General features: G+C 34.9%; 2 protein-coding genes across 12 annotated transcripts in view; one reads left to right on the top strand and one right to left on the bottom strand.

Moving 5' to 3' along the window:
- The window catches only part of Tab3 (TGF-beta activated kinase 1 (MAP3K7) binding protein 3), a 37,362-nt gene extending 23,715 nt beyond the window's left edge, over positions 1–13,647 (top strand). For 2 of the 5 annotated variants that reach the window (XM_015488101.2, XM_048796328.1), the window contains 4 exons: positions 726–819; positions 3,851–3,934; positions 7,153–7,254; positions 9,442–13,647. In XM_015488101.2, the coding sequence (XP_015343587.1) occupies positions 726–819; positions 3,851–3,934; positions 7,153–7,254; positions 9,442–9,590 (429 nt within the window). In that variant the 3' untranslated portion in view covers positions 9,591–13,647. Of the gene's footprint in view, positions 1–725; positions 820–3,850; positions 3,935–7,152; positions 7,255–9,441 lie in introns of those variants that run through there. The other 3 variants (XM_015488102.2, XR_007344726.1, XR_007344727.1) reach the window with 3 other exon arrangements.
- Positions 4,837–18,216, bottom strand: part of Gk (glycerol kinase) — a 170,144-nt gene continuing 156,764 nt past the window's right edge. For 5 of the 7 annotated variants that reach the window (XM_048796336.1, XM_048796329.1, XM_048796330.1 and 2 more), the window contains 2 exons: positions 10,007–10,059; positions 4,837–7,165 (listed from right to left, as the gene is read on the bottom strand). In XM_048796336.1, coding sequence (XP_048652293.1) covers positions 7,025–7,165; positions 10,007–10,059 — 194 coding nt within the window. In that variant the 3' untranslated portion in view covers positions 4,837–7,024. Of the gene's footprint in view, positions 7,166–9,170; positions 9,240–10,006; positions 10,060–18,216 lie in introns of those variants that run through there. The other 2 variants (XM_048796332.1, XM_048796334.1) reach the window with 2 other exon arrangements.

The raw sequence follows: 18,216 nt of genomic DNA, 5'->3' as shown, positions 1-18,216 counted from the left end.
CCAAACACTGACCTTATTTTTTTACTGTTCTCACTCACACACACACGCATATATGCATATATAAATAGTAAAGAAATTGACAATGGCAAGAGAAGTAAAGACTTCCAAAAAGTCTTACTAACCTGAAGATTAGAACTCTCTCCTTATATGTGCTCCTGAAAGGCCTAGGAACTGGGTGGGCTAGAAAGGTTGAGGCAGAAGAAACAGTTGAAGAAAGGAAAATTGACCTATGCCTCCATCTCCTATTCAGTAAATAGGGAATTGTTCAGAGGAAGAAATGGGAGAATCCTGGTAAACACAATGCCTGACACTAAGCACTTAGTAAAATTAGTACTGTTATAATTTTTAGCAGGTTGGACAAAACCAAAATCATGAACATTGTTTGTTTAGAAGGTTGTTTATCTTAGTTTCCCTTGTCATGAAAATATAGAAGCAGAATATTCTGTGATTAAAATGGTAGTATATTGTATGATAGAACAGTCCAGTATTGTAGCCTACCACTACATTGCAGCTTTTGTTTATATGTGGCCATTTCAGTGTCCCCATTTTACCTGATTATTCCTTTAAAAATATACATTTAGGACTTCTTAAACATGCCCTCTTATGGACTAAGGCAGAATTCTTGGTAATACCCAATCAGAACAATTAACATGAAACGCAGTTCTTAAATGTTGGGCTTGATAATGACTTTCCCACAATTGCTATTTTGGGTCCTTTCTTACTAGCCTGAGGAAATGACAAGATTGAGAAGCATGAACAGACAACTCCAGATAAATGTTGACTGTACACTGAAAGAAGTTGACCTCCTTCAATCTAGAGGTATAGACTTGATTATTTGGTAAACCATAAGTTAATAGTGTGGTATTTTTAAGCTGCGTAAATAGCAATAATTTTGATTTTGTAGATTTAAGAGACAATTTTTGTCCATTATAAGATTATAATCCTTATAAAAGAGATCACCCTTCCCCTTGCTCATGGATCAGATTTGGGGGATCAAAAAACAGTTTTACTTTGGCGATTTCATCATTATTCTTACCTAGAGTGTTTTGTGTCATATCTTTGCATTTATTCCTCTTAATCTTACTGTGAATGTTTTATAAATCAATGGGTTTTAAGATATAGTACAGTTTAGTCAGTCATCTAAAATATCTGAAAAAAATGGGGAATCCCAAATCAGTTTATCAGATGTTTCAGCTTTAAATACTCTATGCCATTTTTTTTTGATACATGAAGAGTTTTAGTGTTTTGATTTCTTACATTAGTATACTACTAAAGCAGCTCTCTTAACTTTCATTTACCCAGTTCACTAGATTAGAGACAGCCTTCATTCATTTCCTCTAGGAAATAAAGTGATGTGAGTGATACGCCCATGTACCATTGCTTTCATTGGTCAAATTGTCTGCTTACCATGAATCAGTCCCCAACACTGTTTCTGCCAGTTACCATACTTCTGTAATGTAATGTTTCATAAACTGAGATGAATCCAGAGAAAGCCTGTGTCTAAAAACCAAAGGCAAATGTTTTTTTAAGCCTCAAAGACAAAACACTGAAAAGATAAGGGCTATGATAGGAACTAAAATCATAAAAATCTAAAAGGATTCTCAGTGATTTATAGAAATGTCCTTAGAATCTTTCTTGCTCCATTCTAAAGAAATCAAAACAGAAAATTTACAGATCCGGGGTTTAGCAAACTATGATCTGCTGTTTTATTTATTTATAAATAAAATTTTAGTGAAATGATAGCTATCCCCATTTGTTTGTATGTTATCTATGGTTGCCTTTGTGCATCAGTGGCACAAATGCAACAGAGACTGTATTACAGGTCCACAAAGTCTAAACTATTATCAGACCCTTGACAGAAAAACTGTGCTGACCTTTGCTTTTGGTCACCCAGGGTTTGGTTTACATAAGATAATATGGAACTTGAGCCATAAAGAAAAGGTCTTTGTCTTAAACATTAAACTACTGCTATATCCATTTTTTTTACATTAAAGTTGATGCAGATTTTTCCTTAATGTTTTAGCCAGCCTTTTCCCTGAGCCCCCACAATTTCTCTTAATTATGGCAGCTAAGAGAGCTTCTATGATCTTTTAAGAGTATACAATATAATATCTCATTGCCACTTCTAGGCAAGACTGAACAGTAGAGGCAGGAGAACACAAACAAAATGGAACTGTCTGAACAATAAACAGAAAAATTGGACTGTGGAAGTTGAGCAATCTCGTCAGGTACCCTTGAAGTTATTTTCAGAAGCTTAGTCACTGTGTAGCCTGATAGCTTTAAGCAGTGAAAGATTTACTATGCATAACATGTAGGTTATAAAGACTCTTGCTACTATATCATAGAAATTTACATCTATTTTTTTTACTTGAGTGGTCTTTGAAGCAAAACAAGAAACATTTAACTCAAAAATTTGGTTAGGATTTATAGTAAACCTTATGGGATCTAGAAATTAGAATATTAGCTGTGACTTAAGGAATCAAAGAAATACATATGTAGCATTTTATCATAAACAATCCAGTTACTACATCAAATAGCATCATGGTATTTATGAGCTACCATAGGAATTGTTTACAGGAAATTCTCCCAAAACAAAACATATCCAAGTGGATAAACTACTTGTAATAGGACCTGCAAAGGGGGAACCACTATTAAGGTTTTGTAAGTAAAGAGCTGTGTTTTGGGGCTTTGTTGGGCAATGACCTTGCAATGAGTTCTTTTTGGTACTGAAGCATTTCCAAGTCTCTTTACGTAAGGGGTCCAAACCTAGCTAATTTATACTGAATTGTACTTTTATACACTCTAGAAAACTTTTTATACCAGGTTGACCAAGTTTCCAGTCTGAACTTTCTTTTTGAGGTATAGTGGGTGGCATTTAGACTAGATACAAATCAGTGTATACATTGATGAAAAGTAACTTCATTGTTGGTTTTGGTAATAATTTTTGAGAAAAAAAGTCTAGAAATCAGGACTTAACTATTTAGTATAATTAAATTGTCGGTATCCTACTCCATCCTCTGTAAATAAACATAACAGTTAAACTTTTACTGGAATTGTGTAGAACAACCAGAGCAGAGAGAGAGAGAGGTTAGGACTCAAAACTGGCACTATATCAAAATGAACCTTGTAGGACTCAACACTAGTTGAAATGCAGACCAGTGTCTGTATCAGAGAATGAATATCTTAGGAGAAGTGAAAAATTTTGTGGCAAGACAGATTTCTCAAGGAATGTTCTATACTGAAATTGGCACCACATCATCTTTTATCATTGATAAATCATATGGGCTACATTAAATTTAATATTGAAGTTAAGATTATCCAATTTTGAAAATAGGAATCCATGAGCTGCTATTTCACAGTTATCCAGGTCACTTAGCTATCTCAAAATATAACTAATAATTTTTTGGCCCCTTCCATAGGTGAATTTATAATGGATACATTTTTAAGGTAAATTATGAAAGACATGAAAGTGAGCCTTCACTATTTGTCTTCTCTTATGGTTTGTTCATTAAATTAAAACAGAATACAGGTCAGCCATCCTTTCATTTCTTCATTTACCTCTTCAAATGCCCAACATGCTTAATCCTGCCTGAGGAGACTAGCTTTACATTTAGAGAAATATTCCTTCAGGTAACACATTGGAGACAAACACTGATGTGGTTTTCTCAGTTCTTTTTTCACAGTGATAAAGAAAACACAATTTCAGTGGGAGGACAGAATAGTATAATGAGATTTGAAACCCTGGAAAACATTCTCCCTTCTTATGTCTTTATATATTTTCTTTTTTAAAAAAAATCAAATAGCAGAAGAAAAAGTCCTAAATGCCTGGTTGATTTTATTTTATTTATAGGAAACTTTGATCCAAAAGCCATGAATAATTTTTATGACAACATAGAACCTGGTCCAGTTGTACCACCAAAACCATCCAAGAAAGGTAAGTAGGGACATGCCATAATCATTGTAGAAACAAATGACAAAATTCTTTGAAACTGAAGAAATTTCCGTTTGAGATCTTCTTTAGCTTGTTCAGCATAAACAAAGTTACCATCTTGATGTTACCATAGCAAGGCAATAATGATACATCCCAAAATGTTAATTTTTTTAAAAGCACAGAATTGAAGGGAATATATAACTTTATTGAAACTGTATTATATAATTAATGGTACAAAACAATAGGAATTTCAAAGGTCTAATGTTAAACTACAAAGTTAGATTTGTAATAGATCTGAGATTATTTTGTAGGCAACAGGAGTCCTTGTGTACTCAGAAGTTGAGCATAACAATTAGGGGAGGGGAGGGGTGTTTTCTTATCAAGGACAAAATAAATTCTATATAACAAACATTTTCAGATTTTTTTTATGTAGAAATGGTTTAATATCATCAAAATCTGTTTTATTTGAAATGCATTCTGCTGTCATGTACAACTAAGTAGAATAATTTTTTTTAAAAAATCTGTTCTATTTTTATGTATCAATGTTTACTCGGCATTATAGTATCTTAAGTTTAATCAAATTAATTTGAGTTATTAAATGTAGGTAACATTTCTATCCCATTATTAACGAACAGCCCAAGTTGCTTCATAATTATAGTTCTAGGCTGAATTGAAGTATACATTTCATATTTTAGTCCTTTTTGTTTTAAGCGGTTCAAACTATTGATTAAACAGGACACAAGAAGCAATAAACACAATTGATCAACAAACCTTCATTAAAATTCAACACTTCTGCTGGAGAGACTCTTGAGAAGATATTTGTGAAGTATGTCTGATAAAAGATTGGTATCCATAGCCTAAAGAACTTCTACAAGACAATAGTAAAGAGACAAAAAACACCCGACTTTAAAAAGCAAAAACATTTAATCAGACCTTCACAAAGGAATACACATGAAAGACCATATACAAAGAAATTTCTTGAGGCGACATGATGGATCTATTGCCAAGAGCCTGTTGAGTCCGAGTGGTGATTTTCTAGCAGTGGTAGTGATAGTGTCAATATGTCATTTTGTTTTCTGTCTCTGGGACCAACACCATGTAATTGAGGTAGGAGGTTCCTGTTTGGTATCCTACTTGGCTAGAAATTGTGCAAGGTTTGCATTAATATTCCATGATGTAGTCTCATAAATATCAACCTTCATCTAGCTCTCTACAAGTACTTGTACACTAAAAAGGTTTTTTTCGTGGCTTGTTTAATTCAAATAAAATTTGCTAAAGCCGATATTGGATAGTCCCATGAAGTTAGCTGTAATGGGTCCAGTTTCAACCCATTTCTTAAATATGTATCAGATGCTCATATGTAGATTAATTATACAGATGCTTGATTCTAAGACTCCTACCCTAAGCAGTTTCTACTCTATATGTACAGTTCTAATATAAAAGGCTAGAAAGACACCTAAAACATTTCACAATATTTTATTTTAGAAATTTGTTTTAATTATATACTAGCATAAGCTATTATAAATGTCAATAAAAAATTATACTATTTACCATAGTTTCTAAACTTTCACATTTTTTTTCTGTTAAAATTTATAATAAAACTTGATTAAATTCTCCAATTTCATTGGAAGCCTTTTCATAACAGGTTTCTCAAAAGCTACTCATTTTTCTTTATGAATTCAAATTTGTTTTCTTTTAGGCACTTGCATATTTTCCCACTTTGTTTTTTAAACTAACATGGCCTTTGTAAAAGTACATCTAGTTTAGCACAGAATGATTGCAATAGTACTCAGTAACAAACCAAATGAATAAAATGCTCACAACTGGTAGAACTGGCATATTGGTTTGAATAAATGTCTTGGAGTTATATGCAAGAAATCCATATGGGATATAGAAGTTTATGTGCATAAATGTGATAAAGAGAAAAACAGGTAGAGAAGAGAGACAGAAAGGAAGACAAACTTTTTTGAATTGGACTTGGCAGTTAAGCAATACAGTGTGTATTACCCCTCAGGTGACTCAGCAGGTCTCCTCACTTCCCCATTGGAAACTCATACAGTGGTAAAAGCACTGACCTTGGCTTCCAGATGCTAAGTACTGATTCTGGTCATCTTAGCCACATGGCCTTGTTCAGCTCTAATCTGCACCACAGTTGATCTGTTCAAATATTTACCAGGATATTTTACAAAGTTTTTGTAAGAGTTAGTGGCATGTAGGCATGTGATGCTGTAAAAGTGCTTTACAAAACCTAAGAAATAGAACTTTACCCTTGTTTGTTGGGGTCTATGGAAACATTGACTCTGCTCTTGTTTAATTCTGATAATGGAGTGTTGAAGTGTTTAAGCATCATGCTTAGAATTCTAGAACAGTGATCTCCAAAGGTGGGTTGCATTAGGGGATTGCACAGGGGCTCCAAACCAATTAGAAAATGCAATATTTTTCTTTGATTCTTAAATGCAAAAATAATATGAAGTCTGCCATTTTTCATTTTTACTTAATACAAAGATTATTTACTAATAACCTATTAATTCATAGAAACATTCTACAAGAAGTCAGGATACATACAATTATTGCCTATGTTGCAAAATGTCTGCTGCAGATGTGGGTAATTAGAATTCATGAAACAATTTGGGAGCGCAGGTTGATCAGGACATAGTATTGAGTCGATTTTGACTTTAAGTACTATTATTCTTGCTCTTTAACTATAAAATCTGTATTTCATCATCGTTATTGTAATAGTTAGCCTTGTATGGGTAGTCTGTTTTCACCCTATAATTTCCTGTTAATTATTGCTTAATTGGAGAATTACTGTATTGTAATCTTCCTAATTTTACTTCCACATTGACATTTCATTGCTATCACTGTTTGTACCCCTAATCCACTAACAAGTAGGAATCTGATAAAATAGGCCATTGGTTCTGGGTAATCAGAGAATGGAAAAAGTTGTAAGAGCCAGGTTGTGGCTCAGGTTGCAGTGCAGAATTAAATGTAGTATTTGCCCTCACAGGACAACTAAAGGTAGCATGAAGTGATAGGAAATGTACTCAGCTGTGTGGGTTGCAGGAGTAAACTTTGTGAGCCTTTTTACTCTTGCTAAAGAATCACTTGATCTCTTCTTACTGGCTTTGCTTTTTTCTTTTTTTTTCTTTTTTTCTTCCTTTTTTTTCCTTTTTCTTCTTTTTTTCTTTTTCTTTTTTCTTTCCTTTTTTTTAAATAAACAGACTCCTCAGACCCCTGCACAATTGAGAGAAAAGCTCGAAGAATTAGTGTGACCTCCAAAGTACAGGCGGATGTTCATGACACCCAGGCAGCAGCTGCAGATGGTTTGTACTTGTGTGTCCAGAATGTCCACAGACACATGTTAACTTATGTAGAGTTACCATAAAAGTAAAACCAAACTTTTAATTTTTGCTTTCAAAAATTATTCCCTAAGCCAGGAATAGGGAGCACACACCTATAATTCCAACTACTTGGGAGGCTGAGACAGGAAGATTCCAAGTTTGAGTCTTAACAACTTAGCAAGACCTTAGAGATATAGCTGAGTGACAAAAGTGCCCCAGGGCTCAATTCCCAGAAATCACCCCGCTACCCTGCAAATTTTTTTTCTCTATACAGAGTTAAATTTTAAGGCTATGCTGTCCAATTGAAATATATTGCAAGCCATGTATATAATTCAAAATGTTCTAGTAATCACCCTAAATAGTAAATAAAGATTAATATATTTTATTTAATCCAATATATATAAAATATTTCAATATGAAATCAGGGTAAAGTTAGTGATTTTTATCCACTTACAGTACATCTCAAATCAGACTCATCACCTTTGAAACACTCAGTGGCCACCATATTAGGTGGGTCAAGCTCCAAGGAAATAGCATATATAGAGAGCAAGGCCAAATAAACAATTTCAAAATGACTTGAAAGTTCTGGATTATTATGAACTTCTCACTGAAATTTTCTAATGGTTTATCCTGGCATTCAGTTGAAATGAGATTTCTAAAAGTATTGTATATGTTTGTGTAAGTATACTACTTGCTAGTTCTTAAATTCCCCTTAATGCACCAATTGAAACAAGAGAAATGAGCCCATCTTTCTTATGTAGTCATAGGAATAGGGTAAAGAACCCAGCAATTTTTAGTCATTGTATAACTAAGACAACCTTCCCAATAGGGGCTGAGCCTTATCATAGGGTAAGGTTCAGAATCTGAACCTCAGTTCTCAGGGAATGGTCACACTAGTCATTTGCCATGAAAGACAAATTGATAACCCAGAAGTAAGCTAGTTAATTTTTAGTGGGAAATATGCTAACCCAGAACCATAACTGACAGAGCTTTCCCATATCTCAGTTTATTTTTGTTAACTATTTGGAAAGATTGCTTACCTTAGATCTTAATCGTATTTCCAGAACATAGTGAGGGTTTCCAGTGTCCTATAGGTGGACATTCCCAGCCTCTTGATCTTACCCCAGATTCCAGGGAAGATTTCATCAGGAGACCTTTAGCCTTCTCTTCACTCACCCTGCTCTTAATAGGGACTGTTCCTACAAGGCAGGATTTACAAATGGACCCTAGAAGCAGAGCCTTTTTAAGATGATTAGGAAGAATGAAGATTCAACACGAATACAAGTTTCGAATTTTTATAAAACCTTGGAGGCCAACTTAAATTTGCCAGCATTTGATTTTGCCAATTATAGACATTTTTTTTCAAAACATATGAAGGACATTTGAATGCCAAAAAAGAAAGAAAGAATCTGGGAATAATAGCCTTTTATATTGAATGTAATTTGGCTTTCAGAAAAACTGAAGTCTATCTTTTCACTATTCTGGGGAAATTTTTCTTACGAACTGTCCCCTGCCATTTATGAACCATTAGTACAAAGCACATGTGTATTGGAGTTTAAATATCTCATGGGAAAAGGTACATATATCAGATATTTGCTATATTATGTGTATAGTAACAGAAAAAAAGTCAAAGTAGGCCGAGATTGTCAGGGAAGACATGTTTTCTTACATGTCCATTTTTTTTTCCATTTGGCTGGAATAAAGCATAAATATCCACTATCTATGAGTAATCTTTTAGGAAGATAATCTGTTCTGGACTTCTGTCCATCTTTTTTCATTTTGGCAGTGCTGGGGATTGAACCCAGGGCCTTGTGCATGCTAGATATTAGTTACATCCCCAGCCCCCTTTTTAATTTTGAGGCAGGGTCTTGCTAAATTGCCCAGGCTGGTCTTGAAATTGTCATCCTCCTGTCTCAGCCTCTCAAGCAGCTGGGATACAGGTGAGCAACACCACACTCAGCTTCTGTCTTATAGCAAAAAAACAAAATGGACTGTTTAGAACAAACTTTATATTTTGCATTCTGCTCAGTTATGCTTTTCTAGTAGATGTGCTTACTAAGTGCCTTACACATAAGGCAGAAAGTTACGTCGCTTGCTTTTTGGATTGTACTTGGGGGGAAAAAAACTTTATCTTTACCCCCCTCTCTCTTTAATCTTCACTTCCCTCAGAGAATCTAACTGGCTCCACACACAGTCCTCGGATACAACCCCGAGATGAAGACTACGAAGGGGCTCCGTGGAATTGTGACAGCTGCACCTTTCTTAACCACCCAGCACTAAATCGCTGTGAGCAGTGTGAGATGCCACGGTACACTTGAATTCAGAAGAGTTGGCACCAGGTTAAGAGTGAAACTTTTTGAGCACCATGAGAAAAGGAAACCTCAGGAGTCTATTCATCTGCCCAGCCTTTTCATTTTCAATCGCACAGGGGGGGGTAGGAGGAGGAATGGCACTGTGGTCACTGTGCTCACAAAAGGAATATGGTGAGGTCTTTCTTTTTTCCTTTCTTAACTCATTGCAGAGTTAGAGGTAGAAAGGAATACTTGAAACTGGGGAAGGATTCACTCCTGAAAGAATGTACACAGAGCTAAGTCAAGAGCTCTTCTGTGGAATCCCAATTGTTAAAGTTACTGCTGAGTGGCCCTTATGTTTTTTTTTGAAGTCAAACCTTGAATGATATTATGAAAAGTTAACAGTTTATGCAGACAAACTGTGAATTCCAGAGTAGGCTTACCTGGCCACAGCTCTCTGGAAAACCAAGGCTCCCTGTGCTTCTTCCCATGCTTCCTATGAAGAGAAGGACAGGAAAAAGCACCCAGAATATGATTTTTTTTTTTGCAAAATAATAGAGATATTTTTAATTGCTGCTTTTTTTCAGGGGTAATTTCAAACACAAACAATATGTTTTAAAATGTGATTTGTAGCAGTCAGGAATTAGGCATATTATGCCCATCATTGGAAAGTACAATCAGAGGTGGTAAGATCCCTTTGGCTTGTACAAGGTTTCATCAAGCTATATCAACACTGGTAACTAAGACCTGATTATGCCATATAAGAGATATATTTTTTAAGTTACTGTATGCTTTTATTAGGCCGTTTTAAAAAATAACAAATCCTTACAAAGTATGATTTTATAAATGACATTCTTGTAAAACTGCGCTTTGCCAATAGCACAGTGAATGTATGCCAAATGCAAGTCCATTCCAAAATCTATTTGGAAATCTTGAGCTCAGCTGTGGTTCTTAAGAAATGTTTGCAGTTCATAGGGCTTTTTTTTTTTGCCTCCTTCCAATTTTGTGATGAATTCATGATGTTTACAGCACAGATAATACTTTGTGCCATAATCCTAATTTAGCTGAAGAAAAAAAATCAATATTAGCTGTTCAATAAAGATTGATTTACACATATGTAATAAACCAATGTGAGGGAAATTACAGTTGGCCAATATCAAAGTTGCACACTGCATTGTTTGGGGAGCAAGAAAAAAATGGTTAGGAAATATTGGATGGGGGTGTAGCTCAGTGGTAGAGCATATGCTTAACATGCACAAGGCCCTAAGTTTGACCCCCCCAGTACCACGAAAAGAAAAAAGATGAATACAAGAGTTTAAAATTAACAACTTTTTAAATAAAAGTGTTTTCAGAGGTCATATTGAATTTGTCCAGGCATCACAGCAATCTATGAAACAGAACTTCAAGGTTTGGATAACTGAAGAGATAAAATCATGTGACTCATTAGGGTGCATCACTGGAAATTTAATAGCACATCTAAATAAGGTCTCTGCCACTGTTCAGTTTCCTTCTTGGCTCAGAATTGAATTTTAAAATCCAAACCCCTCATTTTGGTGAGTATAAACAGCAATAAAGTTGGTATATTTTCCCATTCTGAAGCATTTTGGCTAAGGTTATAACCTTAGGAATACCAGCAGGTACCCCCCTACACACACACACACACACACACACCCTTTGTGTTCTCATTGTATTCTAATTTAGCAGTAACCTCTGGCAGGCCTGGAAAAACAAGCTGCACTTAATAGCATAATGAAACCAAAGGCATAACTCATCATAGTTTTCCATCAAATCATAATTTCATACTCTGCCTACAGCTTTGAAAACATTTTTTCATATGTGGAAAACTCTCCAAAATATGTCCACTCGTCTCCCAAAGTTAAATGTGGTTATGTAATTACACTGATAAAACATTTCTCATATAACAATTGTGGCAAAACTGTGAAAAAGATGGTGAGAAAGCAGACAGGCTTTAAAGCATGGACTTGAAAACAGTTTTTTTTTTTAACAGACTTTTGTAACACTGGTATCTGTCAGTCTCCAACAACAGTCCAGCAGTCCTACTATCCTGTAAGATTCCTTTGCCTCTGTGTGGTTTTGTATCATGTTAGTGGTGGTCAACCCCACTTGGTGTTAATAAACAATTTAGGGGGACAAACCTATATATACTGCTTGGTGTTCTAGCTAAAAGGTTTACCAGTATTCATAGTGATATGCTGAAGTGGCAGCAATTAACTTGGCAGTTGTCAGTTGGAATGAAAGTAGCATGTTTGAAAATAGTCAGATGCTTTATTAAAACCATGTAGATGACTTTTAAAACTATTGCATGAAAATACATCCAGGTTAATAAGCTGTTATCATACAGTAGATGCATGGTTTCAGTCCTTTGATGACATATCTAGTCAATCATTGCTTTCCTGCCAGGAAAAATGAGAAAACAGTCCATTTGCTAGGTGTGGAAGGTGGGGTATGAGATATCAGAGATTGATTTTAAGGAAGTTTTGTACATGTCAATTTGTGATTGTGCACAAGTTTCATCTGCCAACTTAGGCCGTATTCAGTTTTTTAAAATATGCATATTGTTTGACACTGATAAATTTGCTATGTTTAACTGTATCCCATAGACTTCTTCTTGCCTATGACCAGATTGAGTAAGAATCCACCCAGCTTTCAAGGTATCTTTTCCAAAGGATCTCCTAGTCAGATTGGTATGCATAAACAATTGGTAGGAATTAAGTTGGGTGATGCCTAGCCACTGAGGCGCCTACGCCCTTTGGTTGAGTTGGTGCACTCCTTGTTTCTTGTAAGAGATTTGCTTTCTTAAAATACAACTGGTTTGATGTATCTGGTAACATATAGACCTGACTATACATTTTACATTATTTCACCGTTTCGTAACTGGGTTTTTAGAAAGCACGTTTGCCATTCTGCTACAGTACATTGCCCCTTAAATTTTGGAGTTCTTAAAAGTTTAAAGTGGTAATAGAGGAGCCAGAAACTTTCTAAGCATTGTAAAATGTTGATATTGAGCTAGTTTGGGAGAGAGTAGAGGCAGGAGATTTTAAAGAAACAAAAGAAATGCATTGTAAAAATGTAGTTTTAGAGCAGATTAATGATGGTGGGGAAAGTGTTGCTAATTTGTTTATTTCCCTGGAAGAAATGGGAAGTGTGATAAGCAGTTTAATTTTTAAGGAGCTGGTCTCAATTTTAGTACTTTTTAATTATAAATCGATGTTTCCTTAAATTTTGTCATTGCTTTGTCACAATTATCTAGGGTTCATATCCAACTTTCTGTGGCAACTCAATTTTATATAGTCTTTTAAAAGGTAATTGTAATGTCTTGCTGACAGTATAAACAAAAAGCAAGAATATAAGACATAGAAGAATTGTCCTTTAAAAATTATCAATGATGTATCCTGGAATGTGAAGATGTCCCTTTATAGTTAAAAATTATTTTAATATTGTACCATTGTTAGACCTTGAATGAGTCTATGTTACAGTGTGTGTATGTATATCTGTAGAGAAAGGAAAATGACAAGTGAAATGCTACTTTAAAAAAATCAAAATTGGGCACTGTCTGTGTTGCACCACTACTGTATCTTTTTGAAAGAATTAACAGTATTTTCCTATTGTGAAAGTTAATTCTGATGACGTTTTCACATTCACCAGAAATTTTTTTTCTGTATTATTTGCATCCCCAAATATTTAATACAAGTAGATTTTGCATGGCTTGGGCATTCAGAGATTTATAGAATGATGAGTCAATTTTAATTTCTAAAGCCATGAAAAGTTGCTTTGAGACTGAGCAATTCTGAATTCTTATTTATGAGAACACGCAATGTCCATGTTTCTTTCCCTACTGTAAAGGAATTGATCAGTTTCTTCATTAAAGCAGCAAGAACTTATTAAATCTTGTAAATACCATGTCTCTTAGATTTCTGTGTATGCTGTGAATGAAATTATTTTGAGATGAAATTGTACAAAGGCATTTAAAAAGGCTATGCATGCATCGTACTTCCAAACAGTACATATTCAGAAAGTCAAAAGTTTCCTGAAAAATAAATTAATAAACTAAAAGAAAACACTACATTCTGCATCTTTTCTGTATAGTTAGAAATAATTCATAATATCAAGCTAGTTCTAGTTCTAAACATTTCTGGATGCACTAACTTAACTATCACATTTCATCTTCTTAGAACATTAGTAATGTTAGACGTGGGTAAGTATTAAGTGCATATTGTTCTGACTTGAAAATTTGTGGGTGAGTGTGTGTGTGTGCGCGCAGGTTTTTATAAGTTGGAACATGTTAGAAACTTAATATTTTTTTCATTCCACTTAATGTTATTTACCAACAAACTATTTTTCTTCTTTACATTTTTTTCTTTTTTGTAGTACTGGGGATTGAATCTAGGGGCACTCTACCACCGAGCCACACTCCCAGCCCTTTTTATTTTTATTTTGAGTCTACATCTTGCCACGTTGCTCAGGCTGTCCTGAAACTTGGCAATTTCCTATCTCAGAATCCCTAATAGCTGGTGTTATAGGGCCCCACCACTGCATCTAGCTATTGATATCATTTGTAATTAGTTTTCCAAAGGCAAACAGAGGTTCTGTCACTTACCTTGCCTAGGGTCTGAAGTAAACCTTCCCAACTTTTTGCACAGAAATCACCACAGATGAATTCTATTAGACAACTCTTGTGATTAAATACATTTAAAAATCATTTCTAGGGCTGGGGCTGTAGCTCAGTAGTAAACCACTTGCCTCGCATGTGTGAGGCGGCACTTTGTTCAATCCTCAGCACCACATAAAAAAATGATATTGTGTGTCCATCTACAACTAAAAAAATGTTTTTAAATCATTTCTACATTTTATATACATACAGAAGTATAGAATTGTATAATGATACCCCATTTATTCATTACCCAGCTTCCAAAATTAAATAGACATCCTTATTTCATCTATATTCTTATCACCTCTCACTTTTCCCTGGATTATTTTTAAATAAATCCCAGACATCAGTTCATTTGGAAATATATTTTAACATAAGCACATTGTACTCATCACACCTTATAGAATTACTGCTGTTTAAATCCAGTGTTTTAAATTTCCCAAGTCTCACACATTTTTAAAAATAAGGTTTCTCAAATTATAGTATAGATGGAGTACTTGAAATTTGTCATGTCTCACAATGTGCAGTATGTGTGTATGCATGCACATCCTCAGAGTTTTCTTCTCTCCCTGCCAGGAAACCAGTCATTTATTAACTGGAATATCTTCTAAGGAAAGTTTTCTTCATCACCTATTTAGTTATACTCTACCACATCTTACAGTTAATGCATAGACTAAATATCAAAGATAACTTTAAAAGTAGTAAAGTGTTTTTAACTCCAAATCAATTCCCACATCCTAGGTTGCCTTAAGCAGTTGAATTATTTTTAGTTACTTCAAATGTTCAGTTAGCACAGATGTGGTTTGCTGTGGTGTCTGTTTTGTAGAGTTATCTGTGAGGACTACATTATTTACCTTTAATTCCTGTATCCATATAATGATTTATTTAGAAATTGACCAGCTCAGTTTTCATACAGAAGACTTGGGGGACTGTTGTGTGGGAGATGCCCAGTGTTTGTATCCCACCTGTATTCCTCCAAAGACTTCCTGACTTTGTCCTATTGGCCTTTTTCTAGAACATAGAACACGTAATGTTTTATGATGGAGATTTTTAAGATAGTATATACAATATGTGGAGGGTTATTGCTGAGGGTTGAACCCAGTGGGGCAAGCATGCTAAGTAGATGCTCAACCACTGAGCTATATCCCCAACCTGTGGTTGAGATTTTATTTTGCAAAATTGTGACCAATCAAATCATCTCACTTTTCCTGCCTTTTGAACATTGGTGAATATATTTTTCAAATTGCCACATGTGGCAGGGGACTCTGATTTCAAGATTGCAATTTTAGTTTCTCTTCCCAAATTCCACTGAAACATTAAAAAAAAACATTTTTAAGGATTGGAAAACAGGGAAGGGTACTCTCAAGGGGTCAGAAATGACAGGAAGTTGATGGATGTATAGAGGGCAATAGCAAGTGCTGTCAACCAGGCCACAACTCTAGCCATGAGTGAAGGTCAACCTGCAAAGCATGCCTTTGGGATTCCCCAATAGGACCCATGAAGATCCCCAAGCTCTGAACAGTGAGCAAATAGAATCTAGACAGAAAGCATGTAGATTGCATTTGCTTCCTGACTCACTTGGCACCACAGTTCACTAAAATAAGGAAAACAGTTACTGAGAGTTACTTGGCCACTAGTTAAGGGGCATAAGGCAACAAGTAACTTCAGGCTGCCACGATGAACACAGATAAAAATCTTGTTTGGTCCCCTGAGGATTCCAGGAAGAGGTTTTCAACCTCACAGTAAATACTGAAAACAGTACTCACTGCTGTCTACTGTTGAGTGGCCAAAAACAAATGCTTAAAAGGTATTGAACTTCCCAATCTTCCCAATACTTTGTAATCAAGTAATTTCCAACCAAGTGATATATAAAACTACCAAAGAAAAGTAGAAAACTTGTTTTCAGTTTTGTTGGATATTAATATGATGGTATCAAACTGAAAAGCTTCACAGTGATGGAAACAGTCAAGAATGTGAACAGAGAGCCTCCAGAATGGGAGAAAACTTTCACCACCAGTACCCCAGATAAGGCATTAATTTTCAGGATATACAAAGAACTCAAAAAACCTAACATCAGAAAAATAACCCAGTCAATAAATGGGCAAAGGAAATGAACAAACACTTCACAGAAGAAGAAATATGAATGGTCAAAAATACATGAAAAATGTTCAACATCCCTAGCAATTAGAGAAATGCAAATTAAAACTACACTGAAGTCCTGGGGTTGTGGCTCAGTGGTAGAGTGCCTGCCTGCCTGGTGTGTGTGAGGCACAGGGTTCAATCCTCAGCACCACAAAAAAATAAAGGTATTATGTTCGTCTACAACTAAAAAATATTTTCTTAAAAAACCACACTAAAATTCCATCTCACTACAGTCAGAATAGCAATTATAAATAATACAAGTAACAAATGTTGGCAAGGATGTGGGAGAAAGGTACTCTCATACACTGTTGGTGGGAATTGGTGCAACCAATCTGCAGTATGGATATTCCTTAGAAAACTTGGAATAGAACCACCATTTGACCCATTTATTCCACTGCTTGGTACGTACCCAAAGAACTTAAAAACAGCATATATAATGATACAGCCACGTCAATGTTTATAACAGCTCAATTCACAATAGTCAAGTCACAGAAATAACCTAGGTGTTCCTCAATGGATGAATGGATAAAGAAAATATGGTATATATTTTGGAATATTTATTACTCAGCCACAAAGAAATAATGGCACTTGGAACTGGAGAATATCATGCCAGTCCCAAAAAAATAAAGGTTGAATGTTTTGCTGATATGTGGAAGTTAACCCACAAAAAGCAGGAAGAAGGGGAGAATAGAAATTCAGTAGGTTAAACAAAGGGGAATGAAGAGAAGGCATGGGTATAGGAAAAGTAAAGACAATGGAATGAACCTGACATAATTTTCCTATGCACATATAAACACCACAGTGAATCCCACCATCATGTACATCCACAAGAATGGACTCCTAGTTAGAATAGGGTATAATCCATGTTTGTATAATTATATAAAAATGGACTCTACTGTCATGTATAACTAAAAAGAACTAATAAAATTAATGTATATCCAGGAAATGTGATAAGGAATACCAGAGGGAACAGACAGTGGATATAGAAGAAAATTGTGCCATGATATGTTAGCAGCAACCCCATACAACTCATTCACTACATCTCAATTACATTAAGAAGACATCTAAGTTTGTGGAAATATATTCTATGATCTTTGCACAATAACAAAAGCACCTAACAACACATTTCTCAGATCATATTCCTGTTAAGAGACACATAACTATATAGAGACATGGGGGCAGGAGGGTTGAGAAAATATTACCTACAAGGGTAAATAATCCAGGTGATATCAGAATTTTCCTAAATCTTTGTATAGAAGATACAATTCTCTTATTTTGATGTGCAAAATAGACTTCATGGTATTATGATTAACTTGGTTAATTCTCTATATATTGAAACTTTATATTTTGTAAAAACTATTTTTCCTAATATCCACCAAACATTTACACACAGAAATCAAGAAAATCCCAATTTCAAAAACAATTATACAGGCCATATTTTTTTTTTACCATAAGGTATTAAATCTAGAAGTTAGTAAAATGAATCAAGCCATCTGAAAACTTAAAAAGCTCTTCTAAACTCTTGATTCAAAAGTGAAATAAAACAGATTAGTTCAGGCAAATTCTCAAAAAGAGGTTCTAGCAAAGACATTATCTCAAATTAAAAAGACTTTCAACTCCCCAAATAACAGAATGGAATAAGAATACTATATCCTAGTGACATTTCAGAGGCTGCAAATTTTGAATTATTTCTAGATGGAAATAAGTAATCCACACCTATAACAGAACAAGTCACATGAAATGACAATTCAGAATTCAAAGTGATGTCTCTTGGGGAAATATTTCCAGCACAAGATGTCTCTGTGGCAACTCTTAACAGTGAAATGGGAAAATGGGGGGGGG

This window comes from Marmota marmota, unplaced genomic scaffold (assembly GCF_001458135.2).
Source record: "Marmota marmota marmota unplaced genomic scaffold, marMar, whole genome shotgun sequence".
NCBI lineage: Eukaryota > Metazoa > Chordata > Mammalia > Rodentia > Sciuridae > Marmota > Marmota marmota.
Note: the sequence above shows the minus strand (reverse complement) of the source record. Positions and strands in the feature narration are given on the sequence as shown.